Source organism: Hypomesus transpacificus, unplaced genomic scaffold (assembly GCF_021917145.1).
Source record: "Hypomesus transpacificus isolate Combined female unplaced genomic scaffold, fHypTra1 scaffold_107, whole genome shotgun sequence".
NCBI lineage: Eukaryota > Metazoa > Chordata > Actinopteri > Osmeriformes > Osmeridae > Hypomesus > Hypomesus transpacificus.
Genome location: NW_025813698.1, coordinates 143,261 through 160,000, shown reverse-complemented (window position 1 = coordinate 160,000; position 16,740 = coordinate 143,261). Strand labels below are relative to the sequence as shown.

Genomic DNA, 16,740 nt, shown 5'->3' with positions numbered 1-16,740 from the left:
TATTGTGCTTAAGTATGACCTGATAACACACCAGGTTTGGCAATATATTTGTTTGACGGTGATGCAGGAATGTTAACTGTGGTTAAAATGAAAGTACACTTGTTGTCAGTCTACAAACTGACAGCATTTTGTAAAAGCATTCATTGGTGGCAAAACTACAAGATTTTGGTAATTTGTCTACTGTAATGTAATGATATAAATTACAATATATATTAGCATATTTTAATAATTCAGTGCAAGTTTGTTGTGTTCAGAGTTGAACTGAACCTTGCACTGTAGGCTAAGAGAGATCAAGAGATATAGAGACAGAACTGTTCTGATGCGGTCCTCACACACACAACCAGTAAACCTGGCTTTTGGGTGTCTCTCCATAATCTCAACTGTCATTTCTGTGTCAGCAGAAACGTCTCTGGGGCCACAGGACACAGTAGACACACACTCACACGCTTATTGTCAGACATTAAAGCTGCTCACTGGGAGGAATTTCAAATAACGTGACTTTCTCCTTTCCCTTTTCCTCTAAGTAGGAGAAAACCAAATCAAATACATTTGGTTTTTTACCCCCCAAGATATTGATTGTCCATGGAGGGTACAGAAACTGCAACGTGGTGCGCAATGCTAATGCATCCCACTGAGCTGAGTGAATGGCTCAGTTGAGTCAAGGACAGTGATTGGCTGCGTTAAAAGGTTCATGTATAGGGCTTGGAGTGGGGCCTGTTAAAAGGAGTACATTATGAGTGTGTGTGTGTGTGTGTGTGGCAGAGGGGCCTGTGGTGGAGCACTGCAGCTGGCCTAAAGACTAAAGGGCAGGGTAAGGGTTGGGAAGGGGGTGGATTGTGAGTGACACACTCTCATATAAAGCCCTGAAGGCGTTTTCGATGCAGAAGCGTAGTATGAAAAAGGGGTTACGTATGATCTGGAGAAGACAACTGGGACAGAGAAAACAGGAGCGCATGAGGAAACTACAGGTGATTCATCCCACTGGATTCCCCGATTACACCTACATCACATGATGATGAGCCTGAACAGGTTGAAGCACTCTGTAATTCATTGAAATTAAGGACTGCACCTAATTAGATTTTAATTACCTAGTTAATATGACTGAGTGGCAGATCACCTAGATCAATGACAAATATGGCAAATTAGCACCTTGCCATGTCTGAACCAACAACTAGTCAAACAATAACCTGTTCTAAACAAGAAGGAATTTGGATGAATCTGTGTTACCAGCCACAGAATCAACACTGTTCTTCTACCTTTTTGCCATGCGCTACAAAGTTGTACCGACATAGCACTTACGCACACAGCAAAAAATTATAATTATGCAGATATCGCTGAGTGTCACACAAGCGCCTCAAGTAAAAAATGGTGAGACAACAGGCAGAATTGGCACAGGAGGCATCACTAAGCTGAGAGTGACTGAGTGAGTGAGAGAGAGAGAGAGAGAGAGAGAGAGAGAGAGAGAGAGAGAGAGAGAGAGAGAGAGAGAGAGAGAGAGAGAGAGAGAGACAGAGAGAGCACTCAATAAATCCAAGCATGTTTCCATGGCAGCTTATCCCATGTACATTGTCCTTCGCAGTATGTGGGTTATCATGTGTGGGCGCCTTATTAATTCTTCCCTGAGTCTATGATGCTGATGCTACCTTTGATTGCGGGCTATCACTAAATGCCACTGCGAAGCAGGAGCAGGTCCCACACATGGCGGTACATCAAAATGTAAAGCACCATTGGAGAGGTGAGAGAAAAAGGGAAAAAAAGAAAAAAAAGATCCCCCTCATCTAAGATTTAATTACATGCTTCATAAAGACTCAAATGGAGTTCATTATCAGCCAGAGAGAGAGTGGGGGGGAGAGAGAGATAAAAAGGGAGGGAGAGAAAGAGAGATGGAAAAAGAAAGAGAAAGGGAGGACGAGAGAGAAGGGGGGAGGAAGAGGGAGAGAGAAAGGGAGGGAGAGAGAGAAGGGGGGAGGAAGAGGGAGAGAGAAAGGGAGGGAGAGAGAGAAGGGGGGAGGAAGAGAGAGAGAAAGACAAAGCTCAGGTGAGAGAATTGCAGCTTTTTCAGACAACTAAAAATGAAGATTCTATTCCCAACATAACCAAACCACTGCCTCAGTTTAGACAAAACTTGTCACAAAAGTACAGGCTGTTTCAGTTTGTTTCCGAGGGAAGAACAGGAGAAAGGGACTCTTAACCCTACGGTAGGAAATAATGATTCTGAGTAGCTTAGAGTTAAAATCAATCCTCATTCAAGGAAAAGCAATACTACATCTGTGACCTTTAATTTCGTATATAGGGCTACAGTATACTGTAACTGAGCGCACTTACGGCTGTACACTTACAGCTCCAATTGGAGCAATCAAACCTCTCTATGGCTTTCGATTCATTCAGCCAGAGGAACCGTAAGTTTATTGTTGGTTTTACAGTGAAATTGTTCTTGTGGGGGAGCACTCCAGACATAGGCTGCAGGGCTTTTTAAAGCCACGGTTCAACAACAGCACACCTTTTGGCAGAACACTCTCTGGGGAGAGGGAAAGGTTGTGAAAATGTCAGTTTCACACCTTCCTTGCGGCAAAGCCACGCGCACACGTGGAAAGTAGTTATATTCAACATAATACCGCTTCATGCCTCAAACGCCAGCAGAGTTATAATATCACTTCTATTTGGAGCTCTGCAGCGTTTTAATGGCCCTTAAAATATTATAAAGCGAGAATGAAGAACAACAACTCAGTTTTTGCTCTAAATCGGCAGTTTTCTTAATGACAATGTTATGACCGACAAAATGATCCAAATAATTGTTATTGGCCTACGGACAAAATGCCCAACTTATCTGGTCCTCCTGGAAAATATAACAATTCCTGTTGCTACTATTTGAATGAAAGAAAGGATAGGGGCAGCTCCACAACTTAAGGCATAATACAGATAAAAGACAAACCATTTAGCAGGTATTATTGCGTTTAGTTAGATCCTCAAGGTCCCCTCTATTTCCTGTCCTGCGTCTCCCACCCTCCTCCTCCTCATCCCCTCTCTCTTCCTCGCCTGTGTATTTAGCCGCTGCTTTTCAATACTATGTAATTGTCTCGATCAATAAATCATGTGAGAGTGGTTTGTTTGGAGGTGACGACCACGCGCCGGGCCAGGCCATCCGTCCTGATTGCTTCTCCTCCCGGGTTGTTGTGTTTGGGAGGGAAGCCGGTGGCTGGGTGTCCCATCTGATCGGGCGACAGCCAGACGCAACGCAGCAGTAACATGTCTGATACCCTGAAGGACGGCTGTACTCCCCAGACGACACGACACACACGCTGCTAGAGCTCCACCAATGACTTGATCCCACACACACACACACACACACACACACACACACACACACACACACACACACACCTCTACCCTCCTGTCTTAGCCGTACGACCCCAAACCCTGTGTCTCGAGTGCCACAAATTATTATCCAAATGCGTGTCAGCGTCAAGGAGCAAGCAGTGTGAAATGTGCTCCAATTTATGACACCGATCCCTCCCCAAACCCCTCCCCCATCCTCCCTCCCATATCCGCCTACGGCCCAATTACTTAGGATTCAATCAGCATTAGAGTCATCATTGAGGGGAGACAAGAGCCATTAATAATGCTGACATTGTGCGGTACCCCACAGTCCTCTGGCCGTGTGCATCTCTCCCATCCCCTAGCAGTTATTATCAGAGCACGGACGATCCGTCTCTCGATACCAGCCTGTCCATGAGGAGGGGCGGGGCCCATTCACGGTATTTAAATGAGCGAGCGAGTCCATCAACGTCAACGTCTATCAATGTCAACGTCCGTCCGTCTGTCAATGTCAGTATTTTCCATGAGGAGGGGCGAGGCCCATTCAAGGTATTTAAATGAGCGTGTGAGCTCTGTTCTCCATGTCACACAACCTGAACTTACGTAAGGGGGGTGGGGGGGGGGGGGGGGGGGGGGGTGGAGGTATATTTAGCAACTCATCTGGACTGCTGCTATTTTCTGCCTCTGTGGGAGGCAGTGGAAAGAAAAGGAGAAAGACGTGGAGAGAGAGAGAGAGGAAGGAGAGATAGAGGAGAAAGGGAGAGTGTGGAGGAAAAGAAAGAGGAAAAAGAGAGGGGGGGGGAGGGAGACAAAGAGAAGAATGAAATAGACCGTGGGTTACAGAAGCGTGGCAGGGAGGGAAATATACACCACCAGGCGAGGGTGGGAGGTGGGCACAATATAAACACACAAGGAGTAAGACACCAGTGGCCTCTCTCTCCTGTTTCATTCTTTCATTACGTGACTTTGCCTATTTATTTCCCTCCAGCTGCAACCTTTTGTTTATAGGTCCATTTCCACCCCCCACACACCCACCCCTTCGCCATCTGCACCCCCCCCCCCCCCCCCTCTCTCCAGCCACCCCCACACTCACACACCCGCTCCATCTTTCACCAATCTTTCTTTCTCTGCTTATTGATTGCCGCGTTGTATTTCAAGCCACTTTCTCCATGGGGAATGGGTATTGTATTACCCATAAAACCTTGGGAGCTTCATCTTGTTAACCTCCCCATATCATCACCTGATGCAAATGGCCATATCTCGAAACATGCCGTTATATTTCACCATGAAGCATTGTGGTCCACCCTGCCTCCCCCCCGACCCCATTGTACTTTAAGACTTGACAACGAGCCAGTGGAGTTGGATTGTGAGTTTGATGTGGGAGGGGGAGGGAGGTAGCTGAGGGTTAGTCCATAGCTCTGAAGGGTACTGTATATTCACAGTGACATTTTTAATGCCCTGGAGATGTGGAGGTTTTCTCCGCTTCTCCGGCTCCTGCCTGGTCTTCACACAGCCCCTCGCAGAGACGAGGACGGTGAGATGTGGACAAGGAGGTCACACGCCATGATGCAAACACCAACACACACACACAGCGAAATGCTCGGCAGGTGTTGAGACGAAAAAACCGTAGCTGCACTGAACAATCGACATACGTCCCGGGTTTTGGTGTATGCCGTGTTATTCCACGTTTGTTTGAGAGAATATAACAAAACCCCAATTCACTGCCGTGCAAAAGAGAGAAAGGGTGTGTTTGAGTGTGTCTGTTGGGTGTCGAGCGAACACAGGCTGTGTGTGTGTGTGCGCGTGTATATAAGGGAAGGGTAATGGAAAGAGAGAGAGAGAGAGAGAGAGAGACTTCCGTGTCGCCAGCCTACCTTGGTGATGAGTATGCGGTAGTGCTCCAGCAGTGCCTGGTCACTGTGACAGCCGGAGAGCAGCTGCCAGACCTCTGCTCTCAGGGCCTCCGGGACCCCGGGCCTCACCAGCACCGACAGACCTTTAGGCCTCGCCGACAGGTTCCCATGCCTGGCACACACACAAGTTGAGTTCAATATATGGATCGGAATCAAAAGTAAAACAGGCTGGTGTAGGCTAATCAAACATGAACAAAGTAGCTCTTTCACCAACTGGTCAACTTCAGCCATGTGTGCGGTGGTCTGAGAGACTCACCATCTGTTGAGGATTCCACCCCAGGACTCCAGGATCTTCTCCGGGCAATCCTTGGACACGTTCCCCGTGCCACTGGAGATCTCACTGTCACTATCTGCAGGAAATACATCATAGGTTACACATCTGTAGAACGTCATACAGGAAGGGAGGTCATAGTTGAATCCAACAATACAGTGAAACACCACAGAATCTCTCCCACAGTAAATTGAGATATCAGATTTACTTGACCATTTATTCATTTAGCAGACGCTTTTATCCAAAGCGACTTACAAGAAAGAGCTTTACCAAAAGTGCATAGGTCGATGATCATAAACAGCGAGATAGCCCCCCAAAAACATTGCAGGCAGCCAAAACATGAAGCATAAGCTACATTGTGAAAAGCAAATAAGTGCCAATGGGTAAAACCTTAAGAGCATGTAGTTAAACCAATTACAATTAAACAACATGATCCTCTAAGGTGCTTGAGTGTACCTGGAGGAAAGCAAGCAACAATAATATAATTCACAGTGAGTCCAAGTAGTTAAGTCAGTTACAACTAGCCAACAAGTGCAACAAGTCCCTCAATAAGTGTCATTGTGTTCCTGGAGGAAATAAACTGATGACAACCATTTTGAGGTGGGAGATGACAACAACCATTTTAAACCAAAAAGACGTTAACTATGTGTTGACTAACGTCAACGCCAAGGATGAGTTGAGTGTTTGTACAAGTATGTATTTGGTGCACAGTTGTAAAATTCTCACTCATACTAAATCGTTTCAAACATTCTTTCTTTTTATTTTATTTTTTTACCTTAAATAGTTAGATCAAAATGAGTTTGTAATCTTTTGGGATACCTAGTATCTGTCTTCCTGGGAAAAGCAAGGTTTGGGGAGCAAGAGAGAAAAACAACTGAGAGAGAACAACAGTTGGATCCACATGAACACGCTACAGGGACAGACTCACTGACACGGCAGATCAGCAACGACCACGGAAGCGATAGATAGCTTGTCATTATTTCACCGCGCGCACAGATTTCTAATTCCAAAATGGCTCCTCAACTGATTAAACACAATACACAATCAGCTTTGTGCCACTTGAAGACGGAATGTGGCGAGCCTCCACAGGGCTGTGATTGGCCGTGCAGCTGCTGCACGCTCTCATGTTGGAGTACCCACACACGTACGCACAACACCGGGGCACACAAAGGCGTGCACACACGCACACACACACACACACACATTTCCCTCAGTGAGTGGCTGAACTCTGCGTCTGGATCCGCAACATAGCGTCTGACACGGCTGAGTGTGATGAAGAGTGAGGCTGACCTAGCGCTTCCACTCCACGCGCGGTGGGTGGCGGGGAACAGGGAGTCCTGCGGGGTCGCAGTGATGCGTCACCGAGTATAACATCAATAACCATGCACACAGCTAAAAAACCATGCTGAGGCACCTAGATACATTATACATCTCACGGTGCAACCGGCTCTCAAATCCATTTCCATGCTTTTCTTTTCTTTTTCTTTTTGTTCTTCAGACAACGCTCTGACACAGATAAACAATAAAAACACAGTAACTGTCTCGAACAGCCGCCACAATGTACAACTTCATCAGCATGGATAGAACACAGTCTTTATAGACAACACGGCCACCTTGTAAAATACATTTACATCCCAGTCAGTTTTTCCATTTACATTTTTTTTCCCCAGAAAGCATATTTATAAGAAAGCAATCAAAGTTCTCTTTTCACACTATTTCTAGTGTCATTGCATCTGTGGAACACCAAACACAGCTCGGCGCGTCAGTCATTCTCTATGCGGCAGGGCCACTGCTTAATGCGACAAATGACTCTGGTAGGACTATGTAGGCCATACAATGGGGCTCACACAGACCTTGTCAAACTCAAGTGGTAGACGGAGGCCCTTGGCTTTCCTGGGAGAAAAGGGGGCTGTGATTGGCTACGGCACGTGGCTGAGAAGCGTGACATGGCGGCGCCCGAGCGCCAAGCTGCTTCTCAAGGTAATAAAAAGAATGTGAGTGCGTGCGTGCGTGTGTGAACCGCGACATACACAAAGGTCATTACCATGGTTCCAGTAGCCTTTTTATCTGAAGAGCAGGGTAACTCATTCTGGATGGAGTCGTCTCTCGGCTTTTATGTATTGTGGTTATCATATTTTTGGTGCCTGGCTCGACCACTCTGGAGAATTGCCGTGGTTCATTTTAGGTGTACAATGGGAGAGAGGGTGTAAAAGCTCCCACACACACACACACACAAACACACGTACGCACACCAAATCCGTTTTTAACATGGTTGTACTGCGAGCATGCGTGTGTGTATGTGTGTGTGTGTGTGTGTGTGTGGGGGGGGGGGGGGCGTAAATGTTGATAGAGAAATCAGCAAGTCTCCTCTCTTTATTTCACCCAGCTTTTCTGTCATGCGGATAAGATGATTCTTCATGTATCCTCGCAAGAAGGGGTGAAAAGAAAGTCGAGAAAACACACATTTCTGAACCAGGAAGACAATAGTGGCAGATACTCAACTGATCACTGTGAAGATGGCAAGTGGGGGGGGGGGGGGGGGGGGGGGGGGGGGGGACTGCAGCTCTCACACTGGGAAACCATTCAGGGCTATTGACAATGAAGCTGACCTCCAGCTACATGCCATGAAAGCCTCTCTTTTCACACAGCTTCTCTGACAGTTGGAGCGAAGCAGTGGATTCTTTAGAAATGCCTGTGAATGCCTTCTCGTCCCTGGCAGAGGACCATTGCCACGGCGCGTTTTAACAAGACAGCCTCCAGGGTCCTTGAAGGAAGCCGGGGTCTTTGCCAGGGCGACCGCAGCGATCGAGCAGGTGTGGGCGGACATCTTCTCCACCTCCAACTTATGAGACGACTCCACTTTTGGCTCCTTTTTTAAGATGAAATGTGTTCGCGATAAGGAGCTCCCTCTTCATCGCTCGATTGAAACGATCGCCATGCAAGGAAATGAAAACCTTCTGCATAGTCGGCGTCTGAACGCTTAATTGCGTGTTGTTGACTGGTCATTGGAATGATGATTCTTATTTCTCGAGTCAACTATCATATTTAAAATAACCAAATAAATAGCTCAACCAAAACAAATGAACAGAAAAGTCATTTTAGCCCTCCAGTCGATGACATTGGGGACTCAGTCAAAGATCACTGTCCTGCTTACAGTTCAGCAGCCTACACCCTGATGATGGTGTCATGGAAGGGGCTGTGCCTTGCTGAGGTAAGCTCTCCTCTGGCAGGGCTCATATGGACGAGGGGCCCATGTTTACACTGTGGGAGAGGAGCGGGTGTTTCTGGACTGCTCATGGTGTTTCTTGTGTTTTGCCAGTTTCCTAAAGCTGAAGGCCCCCCTTATTGACAGTAAAAAAAAAATAAAAAAATAAAAATAAAAAAAAGAATGTTCTTACTGATAACCTCTAACGGTGTTCTTTTACCGACAGGTGTTAGATGTGTGTCTACGATAGTTATGTACCTATCGAAACATACAACAACAAAAAAGAAGGGGTAAAATGGTTTAGAGTTATGATTATTAGAACAAAAAAGTGTTTTGTTTTTTCAGAATTATTGACGGAGCCATTGTAAATGGCAGACTGACCAGGGCTGTTACTAAACTGGGTTAGTGAGCAGAGTTGGTGCCGGGAGCAGGACAGGGTAGGCACCAGGTGGCGTCATGCTGAGGTCCTCCAACAGCAAGCCAACCCCACTTAACCAGATTGGACTGTGGTCCAGTGAATTCACTGAGCCTGCAAAGCCCCTGGGATTCACAGTCCCTGTCCTGGCCGTACGAAAAGAAACACCTTCCCCGCTGTTGACACACACACACAGACACACACACCGCAAAAACACACACAGTCAGGTAACACACACATTTGGCCCATGTAGCCATGGTTTCACAGCACGTTCACCCAACCACAAAACAGCCACACTTTGGCGATCAACACAATACGTGTCCACACCAGTCATCAACTTGTGCACACGTGCACAAACACACACACACACACCCTCCCCCCCTCTACACAAAATGCACACACACATGCTTGCCAGGGTTCCTTCTCCAGGGGGGCCAAACTAAATTAAACTTCACAGTTGATTCATAGCAGGCAAATAGAAAGGAGCGTTTGGAGGGGGGGGAGGAGAGGTGTCTCTGAAGAAAATGTGAAGAACGCCTACATGTTGATAGCACTTCATTTGCGAGGGGGGAGGGGTATGTGTACAGATTCCCTCATTTGCATGACCTTACCACTACCAAAGAAGAACAATGGTTGAAAAAAAAACATATACATTAATAATATTTGTTCCCAACAAGCTATTTGTGCCAAAGCAATCTGTATTTTTGACACTTCTACACATTCCTTGAAGGCAATCAAATACGCCAAGCTATTCTTTAGTTTTTTTACTGAAACAGAACATTTTCAGAAAAACGGAAAATGGAGCACATTTTCAATTAAGCATCAGGCATCAGTTCTCACATGCGTGAGTGAAACAAAAAGGGATTGACCTGGGGGAAGAGAGCTCTAGACGTGACCTTGGGAGTTAGACAGGTAAAGGGCAGCAGACTTGTGCAGCACACACGTGGCAAGGTAGATGGAGGTGTGCAGGTAAAGGGGGAAAGGCGGAGAGGATGAGCGGAGGAAGTGTGAGACGCAGGGGAAAAAAGAAGGATAATGGTGACAGGTTTTTATAAGCTAAAAAGCAGACTGAAGGCTGAAGTGGAGGAAACTGGGGCAGAAAACAACAGAGGAGAGAGAGACAGAAAGAGAGAGAGAGAGTGTCAGAGAGACAGAGAGAGAGAGAGACAGAGAGAGAGAGAGAGAGAGACAGAGAGAGAGAGACAGAAAGAGAGAGAGAGAGAGCGACAGAAAGAGAGAGAGAGAGAGCGACAGAGAGAGAGACAGAAAGAGAGAGAAAGAGAGAGAGAGAGAGTGTCAGAGAGGGAGACAGAGAGACAGATCCATACCTTCCTCTGGCTCCTCTTCCTCAGTTGGGGAGGCCAGTCTCCCTCGTCCTCCGGTGGCCCTCTCCGTCTCTCTCTGCAGGCTCACCACCTCGAACACGGCGTCTCCCTGACTGCCCTTCTCACAGCCCTGCACACACACAATCAAAATCTGATCATCCTCATATGTTAGATACCAAGCACCATCAAACACCACAGAGAAGAACACTAATTTAATATTCGATTCAATATTTCATTCTAAAACACACTCCAAAAGCGCACAAGTAGTTTGCAATAGACCTGTGTGTAAAACTAGGATCGAACATAAAGTAAAGCTATTATCCACAATGGCTCAAGGACAATATTTTTTCCCCAAAATTGAAAATAGCATCAGCTTAGAGCCGGCAGTGTCGCAATGGGGGCCCCCTTCTGCAACCTCAATATGTTTAGAGCTTTGAAACCTTTGAAAGCCAATCCCAAAGTTAGCATCACCTTTGCCACTGCCCTGGGGGGAGCAGGAAAAATATAATTACACGTACAGGAGGAAATTAAATGAAGAATTGGCAGACAGAGCGAGAGAGGGGGAGAGAAAGAAGGAGAGAGAGAGAGAGCTGGAGAAGGAGAGAGAAAGAGAAGGAGAGACCGCAAGGGGAGAGAGAGTGTCTGGTAATGGGGTTCACAGGGAGACACTCCCCAGGAGCGAGGTGCCGTGTCTGGGGGGGGGATGCACGCCGTGGTCCGCAGGCACGGTCAGAGTCAGTGTCTCGGCATAGCTACGCAGGTCTCTTCTAAAATTAGCAGATTTGTCATAACTCCAGTTTGTAGTCCTGTTGGCACGTCTGTCCCTGTGTTGACTTGGCAGTTGCACTTGACTTGTGCACCGGGCCTCCACCAGCCAAGGGATCTACACCAAGGCTACATGGGGAGTTAACAGCTTAGTGTGAGAATCTTCCATCAAGCCGGTAAATGGCTGGCTAAAACTCTCAACGACCTGCGTGTGTCAGGATGACATTAGTCTCCTCTTAGCAGTTCAGTCTTCAGATTTTTTGTTAAAATACAAAATAAAATAAAAATTATATACAAATTAGTAAGACATATTCCCCGAATCTCTTAAATGTGTCCCCAGTCATATGAATAGAGTGGAAACAAAGTGTATTGCAGCCTAAAGACTAAAGTCACGCAAACAGAATAATGGAAACGTTGAACGTTTGATATGGTTTTAATGCAATCACCAAACGCTTTCCATTCCCGGTTTCAGTTCAGTTCTGCGAAGCAGCCGGCTATGATTAGAACCCATTCCTCCCGCCCTAATGAGAGGGCCTGGAAGTCACAAATAAGAATAAAATAATACGGACGTCAGATTCGAATCTGCTGCAAACAAGACCATATTATCTTTTAATTAGCTTTTAACCACAGCGCAGGCATTCTTCCTGGTGCTGATGAGATAACTAGAGAGGCAATCAGGCTGCGATTCAGGCACCGACGCTAATTGCTATCGCGTGATAATGAGATGTAGACTCTTATTAGCTCCCGATGATACAAAGCCGACGGTTTGCTGCTTGGTGGGGTCCCCAAGAGCATGCAAAGGAGATTTGCCTTTTTTTTTTTTTACCATAGAGAGGATAGCGAAGAGAACCTTCCTGCTCAAGCCTTGCTTTTGCTTTTGAAGCACCTGGGGAAATGACTTGTCTGGGGGCCCCTGTATCCGCGTGCAAAGTCATCGATTCCTCTTTGACTCCTGACCCTCGCATATTTTAACAACAGGACTTCTGCTTGGTCATGCACGGAGTCGAGTGTTTTGGGCGTGGTCATGTTGACAAGGATGCAGTGGAAGTGTCTGGTGTCTTTGTTTCAGGAGAGAGCCGTCTTTGAGGTGTGTCGATGGCTGGTTCAGCTCAGAGAGACAAACGAATCGAAAAACGGATGTTCGTCGCAGAGAAACACCTCGACCATCTCGTGTCTTCAAGTAAGGGGTCAGTTGCAGCTACCGCATAAAGAATAACTCGGGCGGAGTTCACGTACAGTACCTGTTTGAGTTTGAGGTAGAAAGTCTCGCTGAAGGCCTTCCGGCTGAAGTACCAGAAGCGTTCGTTGGCAGGGTAGACCCTCACCAGGGTCTCCAGCAGGAAGCGAACCGGTTCCACTACCTCAGTCACCACCAGGTCCACCGCCACAGTCATGTACACCTGCTTATCTGAAATCACAAGAGCACACATGGTGATGGGGGTGAGACCCTGTCAGAAAGGGTGTGCGGACAGGGTTTGGTGATTTAGTGTTGGTGTTTGTAGTGCCAACAGGGACATCAAAACATACATTGTGTCACCCACTCAAGTCCAAGTGACTGTTGTGGGTTGACACACCATGTCAGTGTGCAGAACGGTTGAATTTGCATGTTGCGTTTGTGGTTTGTTTGATTTGTAATTCATTACACCATACAACAAGGTTTCTCTAGAAGCATTTTTTGTGCCATCACTGCTACGTATTTCCCTGAGATTTACTCAAAAGGAGGAGTTGTGAGAAGTACAGTATTGACAAAGATAAACTAAGAAGATAACTCAAATCTAGACAAAATAGTTTGTAGTATAGACCAGATTTTGCCATTAAATGTAATGTACAAAAGAAAAGTGATTCAGGCTGACTAATCTTGCAGATTCACCAACTGGGAACACAATGATAGAAGGAGAGGAAAACAAGAACAGATAGCAATCTAACAAACGTGCTACAGAGGCAAGTAACCTCTTTCACACTCAGAGGGTTTTATTATTTTAATTAACTTGAAAAAGAAAATACACCGCCCCTGTAAGAAATCGCCTAAAATAGATTCCAATTACGATAGAGTCAAGCGTAAAATGTTGGTTTGGAAGGATGTTCCATAAAACAAGATCCTCTCAAACTTTAGTTGGTAGAGGATAGTTCTATGTCATGTCTTGAAAGAGTGTCAGTGACGTTATTGAGAAATGAGTCTAGGGAAAACTAGAAAAACTACAGAAGGCCTCATCTAGATCTGTAGATGTTACAATTTAACACCAATTTACTCAAATCTATTCTGAGGGTAGGAGGTATGTCAATCTGCAAATATCTATGTTGTAACAGGGAAGTGCTTTAAAGAAGAGGAGAAATAATATGATGATATGTTTATTTTATTGGACAATCATTCTTCTTTTTGGCTGCTTGCAGCCATATACCAGTCAGTTATCAATGCCCCCACCTCCAGGCCTATTTCTTCAGAATCCACCCTTAGAGTGGTTCTGTGTGCTGGAGTGGCTTGTGGCTCAGACCACCTAACTCCCCTAAGATAGGTGGGTTTGACAACCTGCCATACAGTCTCAAGTCAAACTCTCATGACTTAGAGTCAGCAACTTGCCTGGCTTTCTAATTTCCTTGATATAATGAGTTCATTGAGGTGAGGTTCTGCCCTAGCACCACTCTCTAAAATGCCTGTACTGCAGTGTACACAATGTGGAGAAACATGAATCTCAACAACAACAATCATTTTGAGCATTCAATTTATTTTAATGGCCTTTTAAGAACTCCAATAGTTTTTTTTTTGTTGTTGGATTATTGCACATCCTGCCTGTATCCTGGTTATGAAATATTGCCGTCTTGTGTTTTTATTACGGAAAATATATTAGCAATTCTCCAAGATCCACACATTTACCCTTTAACAGGCAAAGGATAGAATCTCCAGAGCCTTCCTCCATCCATCACCCTGTAATCTGCCCTGCATCACATTCACCTTTGTCCCACCAAAGGAGCCAAGGATATATTAGCATGCCGCCAAGATATACACACAAGGACTATGGGGATGTCCTGATGTGGATTGGGCTGCACCGGATTTAAATGTATTAATACAACACAAGACCTTCACAGACAAATACTGTTGTTTCAAACTGCCCTGCACTCGCTAACATGCGATTGGTGACCACTGCAGGCTGGAGTCTCGGCTATTGTGTCATGGTCTTTGGTTGCAAATGACTTGACACACTCAAACACCTGACATTATATTTTCCAAAGGTTCTCTCATTTTCATCCCTGGACAGCAACTGGAAAGAGCTGAAAGCAAATTTATTTACTCCTTCTATATCTATATCTATTTGATGGTAACAGTATTGATTCTAAAGTAACCTGTCAGAGTTGAATGCTGGGCCTTACCTTTAGGCGTGTCCTCGTTGAGCGCCTGGAAGGCTGCAATGTTGGGGTCCCACACTCCAGTGATCATGTAGGACCTCCCATCAGAGCTCTTCCCCATGGACTCCTACACACCAACCAGCACACCACACCACTTAACACACACACTCTCCCCCAAGGAACGAATTAAATACCTATCTATCTATCTATCTGGGGGGGTCAGATGGCTGAGCGGTTAGGGAGTCGGGCTATTAATCAGAAGGTTGTTGGTTCGAGTGTGCCATATGACGTTGTGTCCTTGGGCAAGGCACTTCACCCTACTTGCCTCGGGGGAATGTCCCTGTACTTACTTTAAGTCGCTCTGGACAAGAGCGTCTGCTAAATGACTAAAATGTAAATCTCTCTATCTATCTATCTATTTACCTGTCCAATTATCTATCTTTCTGTCCATCCATCCATCTATCTTCATTAATATCTTTACAAATGTCATAAATACATTTCTTACTTCGTGGTCAATCTTTATACCAGTTATTTTAATGTAACTGTACATACACTAATGTATCAGAAAACAGGTAAAGTTAGTGGAGAAGTATTGCTTCTAGTTTTACTATCTGAATCCCAGGCTCCAGGAGAACTCACCATATCTAGAAGATGCATGTCATTGTTGCGGACCTTGTGTCCAGGACTCAACAACATTCCAAAGCACCTAGTGGAGATGAAGAGAGTATAAAACAGAAACGACGTGTGAGAAAATGCAGCTCATATTTCATCACCTTATCTCTGTGCTATAATAACATTAAAATATTATAAACAATAATATTATCACTATTATTATTATTATAATTAACATCACTACTGGAATATCCCTAAATGAGATATGCACTTCAGTTTTTTATTTATTCTTTTTACTGAAGCAATTAAACAACAATTGACAGTTGACTTTGTGAAGGGGCCTGGTTTTGCTAATAAATGTATACATTTTGGCATTGCGATCTGATAGGACTGGAGCCCAGCCCTGGTAGCATCTTTTCAGGATGCCAAAGACTTCCTGTTCCTGTCATGAAGACAGAGCGCCATCAAGTGGTTGCTGTGAGAATCACACTCTTTATTTGTCTTTGCACTTCCACAAAGAAATTTGAAACCAAAGTTCAGAAATGAACCACTTGACAATCATTCTGCATAAAATGTGTTTGTTTTTATTACTTTGATGACCATAAATCAATTACGGTTTGGTTGTTGTTGCTGATCAAGCACATTAGTAAACAGCCATCACGGTTAAGTTATAAAGAATACTGACTAAGAAACAGGACAAAGAGTGCCTATTTATAATATGAATAACTTATTTTAGCACAATAACCAGGGGGAAGAGAGTAAGGTTAGTTCCTCTGAACTAATGTGCTAGTTGCTTTGACAACATTTCCTGTTGATGTTTTGGTTTGACTATTTCATGAACTGGCCTCTACGCCTTTTCTGTAAATAGGTTAGGGTACTGTGTTGTTTTCCTCTCCCCAACATGACCCTTTTAGATTTTTTTTTAAAAGGGGTTGTTTAAGTGTGCTGTTAAGGACCCTTTGTGTAGCTGTAGCCCTCCTCACCTCTCAATGCCCAGCTCCTGGTTGCTCATCTGTTGGACTGTCACCACCACCTTCTTTTGAACACCCTGACGCAACTTGAAGTAAAACTTGTCTCTGTCCTTAGGAACCGGGCTGAGGAGTGGTTCAAATGTATTAACGGGAAAAATAGAATTAGAAGTAATGTTTCCATCGACAATCGACCTTATCAAAAATGGAATCTCCTCAACTTGGCCAGCTTTATGAATAACAATGGACGGTTTATTTCTGGAAAAGAGGTCAAACACAATCCTTGAGATGACAAACATGATGGTGAAATATTAGTATTTAGTAGCAATTAACTACATGCCCCTTGCCAACTATTTCCAAATCCATTAGCAGGGTCAAATCCAGTTTATTTCATAAACTGTGGAAATATATGTGTGTCTGTAAAACTGCGTATCGGGGAGATGTTTGTGCAGTCTGTGGGTTATGTCAGAATCAGAAAGGGATTTATTCGCCATCAAAGTTTGCACAGACAAGGAATTTGCTTTGTCAGGAAGGTGCATACAATAAACATATAGGAATCTTAAATTTAGATATATGGTCTAACTATACTAAGGATAGATAAACTAGCAT

The 16,740-nt window shown here is 44.9% G+C and overlaps 1 protein-coding gene across 3 annotated transcripts in view; it reads right to left on the bottom strand.

Moving 5' to 3' along the window:
- rabgap1l (RAB GTPase activating protein 1-like) overlaps window positions 1–16,740 on the bottom strand; it is a 72,924-nt gene that overhangs the window by 48,948 nt on the left and 7,236 nt on the right. For all 3 annotated transcript variants that reach the window (XM_047050289.1, XM_047050291.1, XM_047050290.1), the window contains exons 7-13: window positions 16,147–16,257; window positions 15,191–15,257; window positions 14,576–14,678; window positions 12,451–12,617; window positions 10,448–10,574; window positions 5,485–5,578; window positions 5,190–5,340 (exon numbers count right to left, since the gene is read on the bottom strand). In XM_047050289.1, coding sequence (XP_046906245.1) covers window positions 5,190–5,340; window positions 5,485–5,578; window positions 10,448–10,574; window positions 12,451–12,617; window positions 14,576–14,678; window positions 15,191–15,257; window positions 16,147–16,257 — 820 coding nt within the window. The remainder of the gene's footprint in view (window positions 1–5,189; window positions 5,341–5,484; window positions 5,579–10,447; window positions 10,575–12,450; window positions 12,618–14,575; window positions 14,679–15,190; window positions 15,258–16,146; window positions 16,258–16,740) is intronic.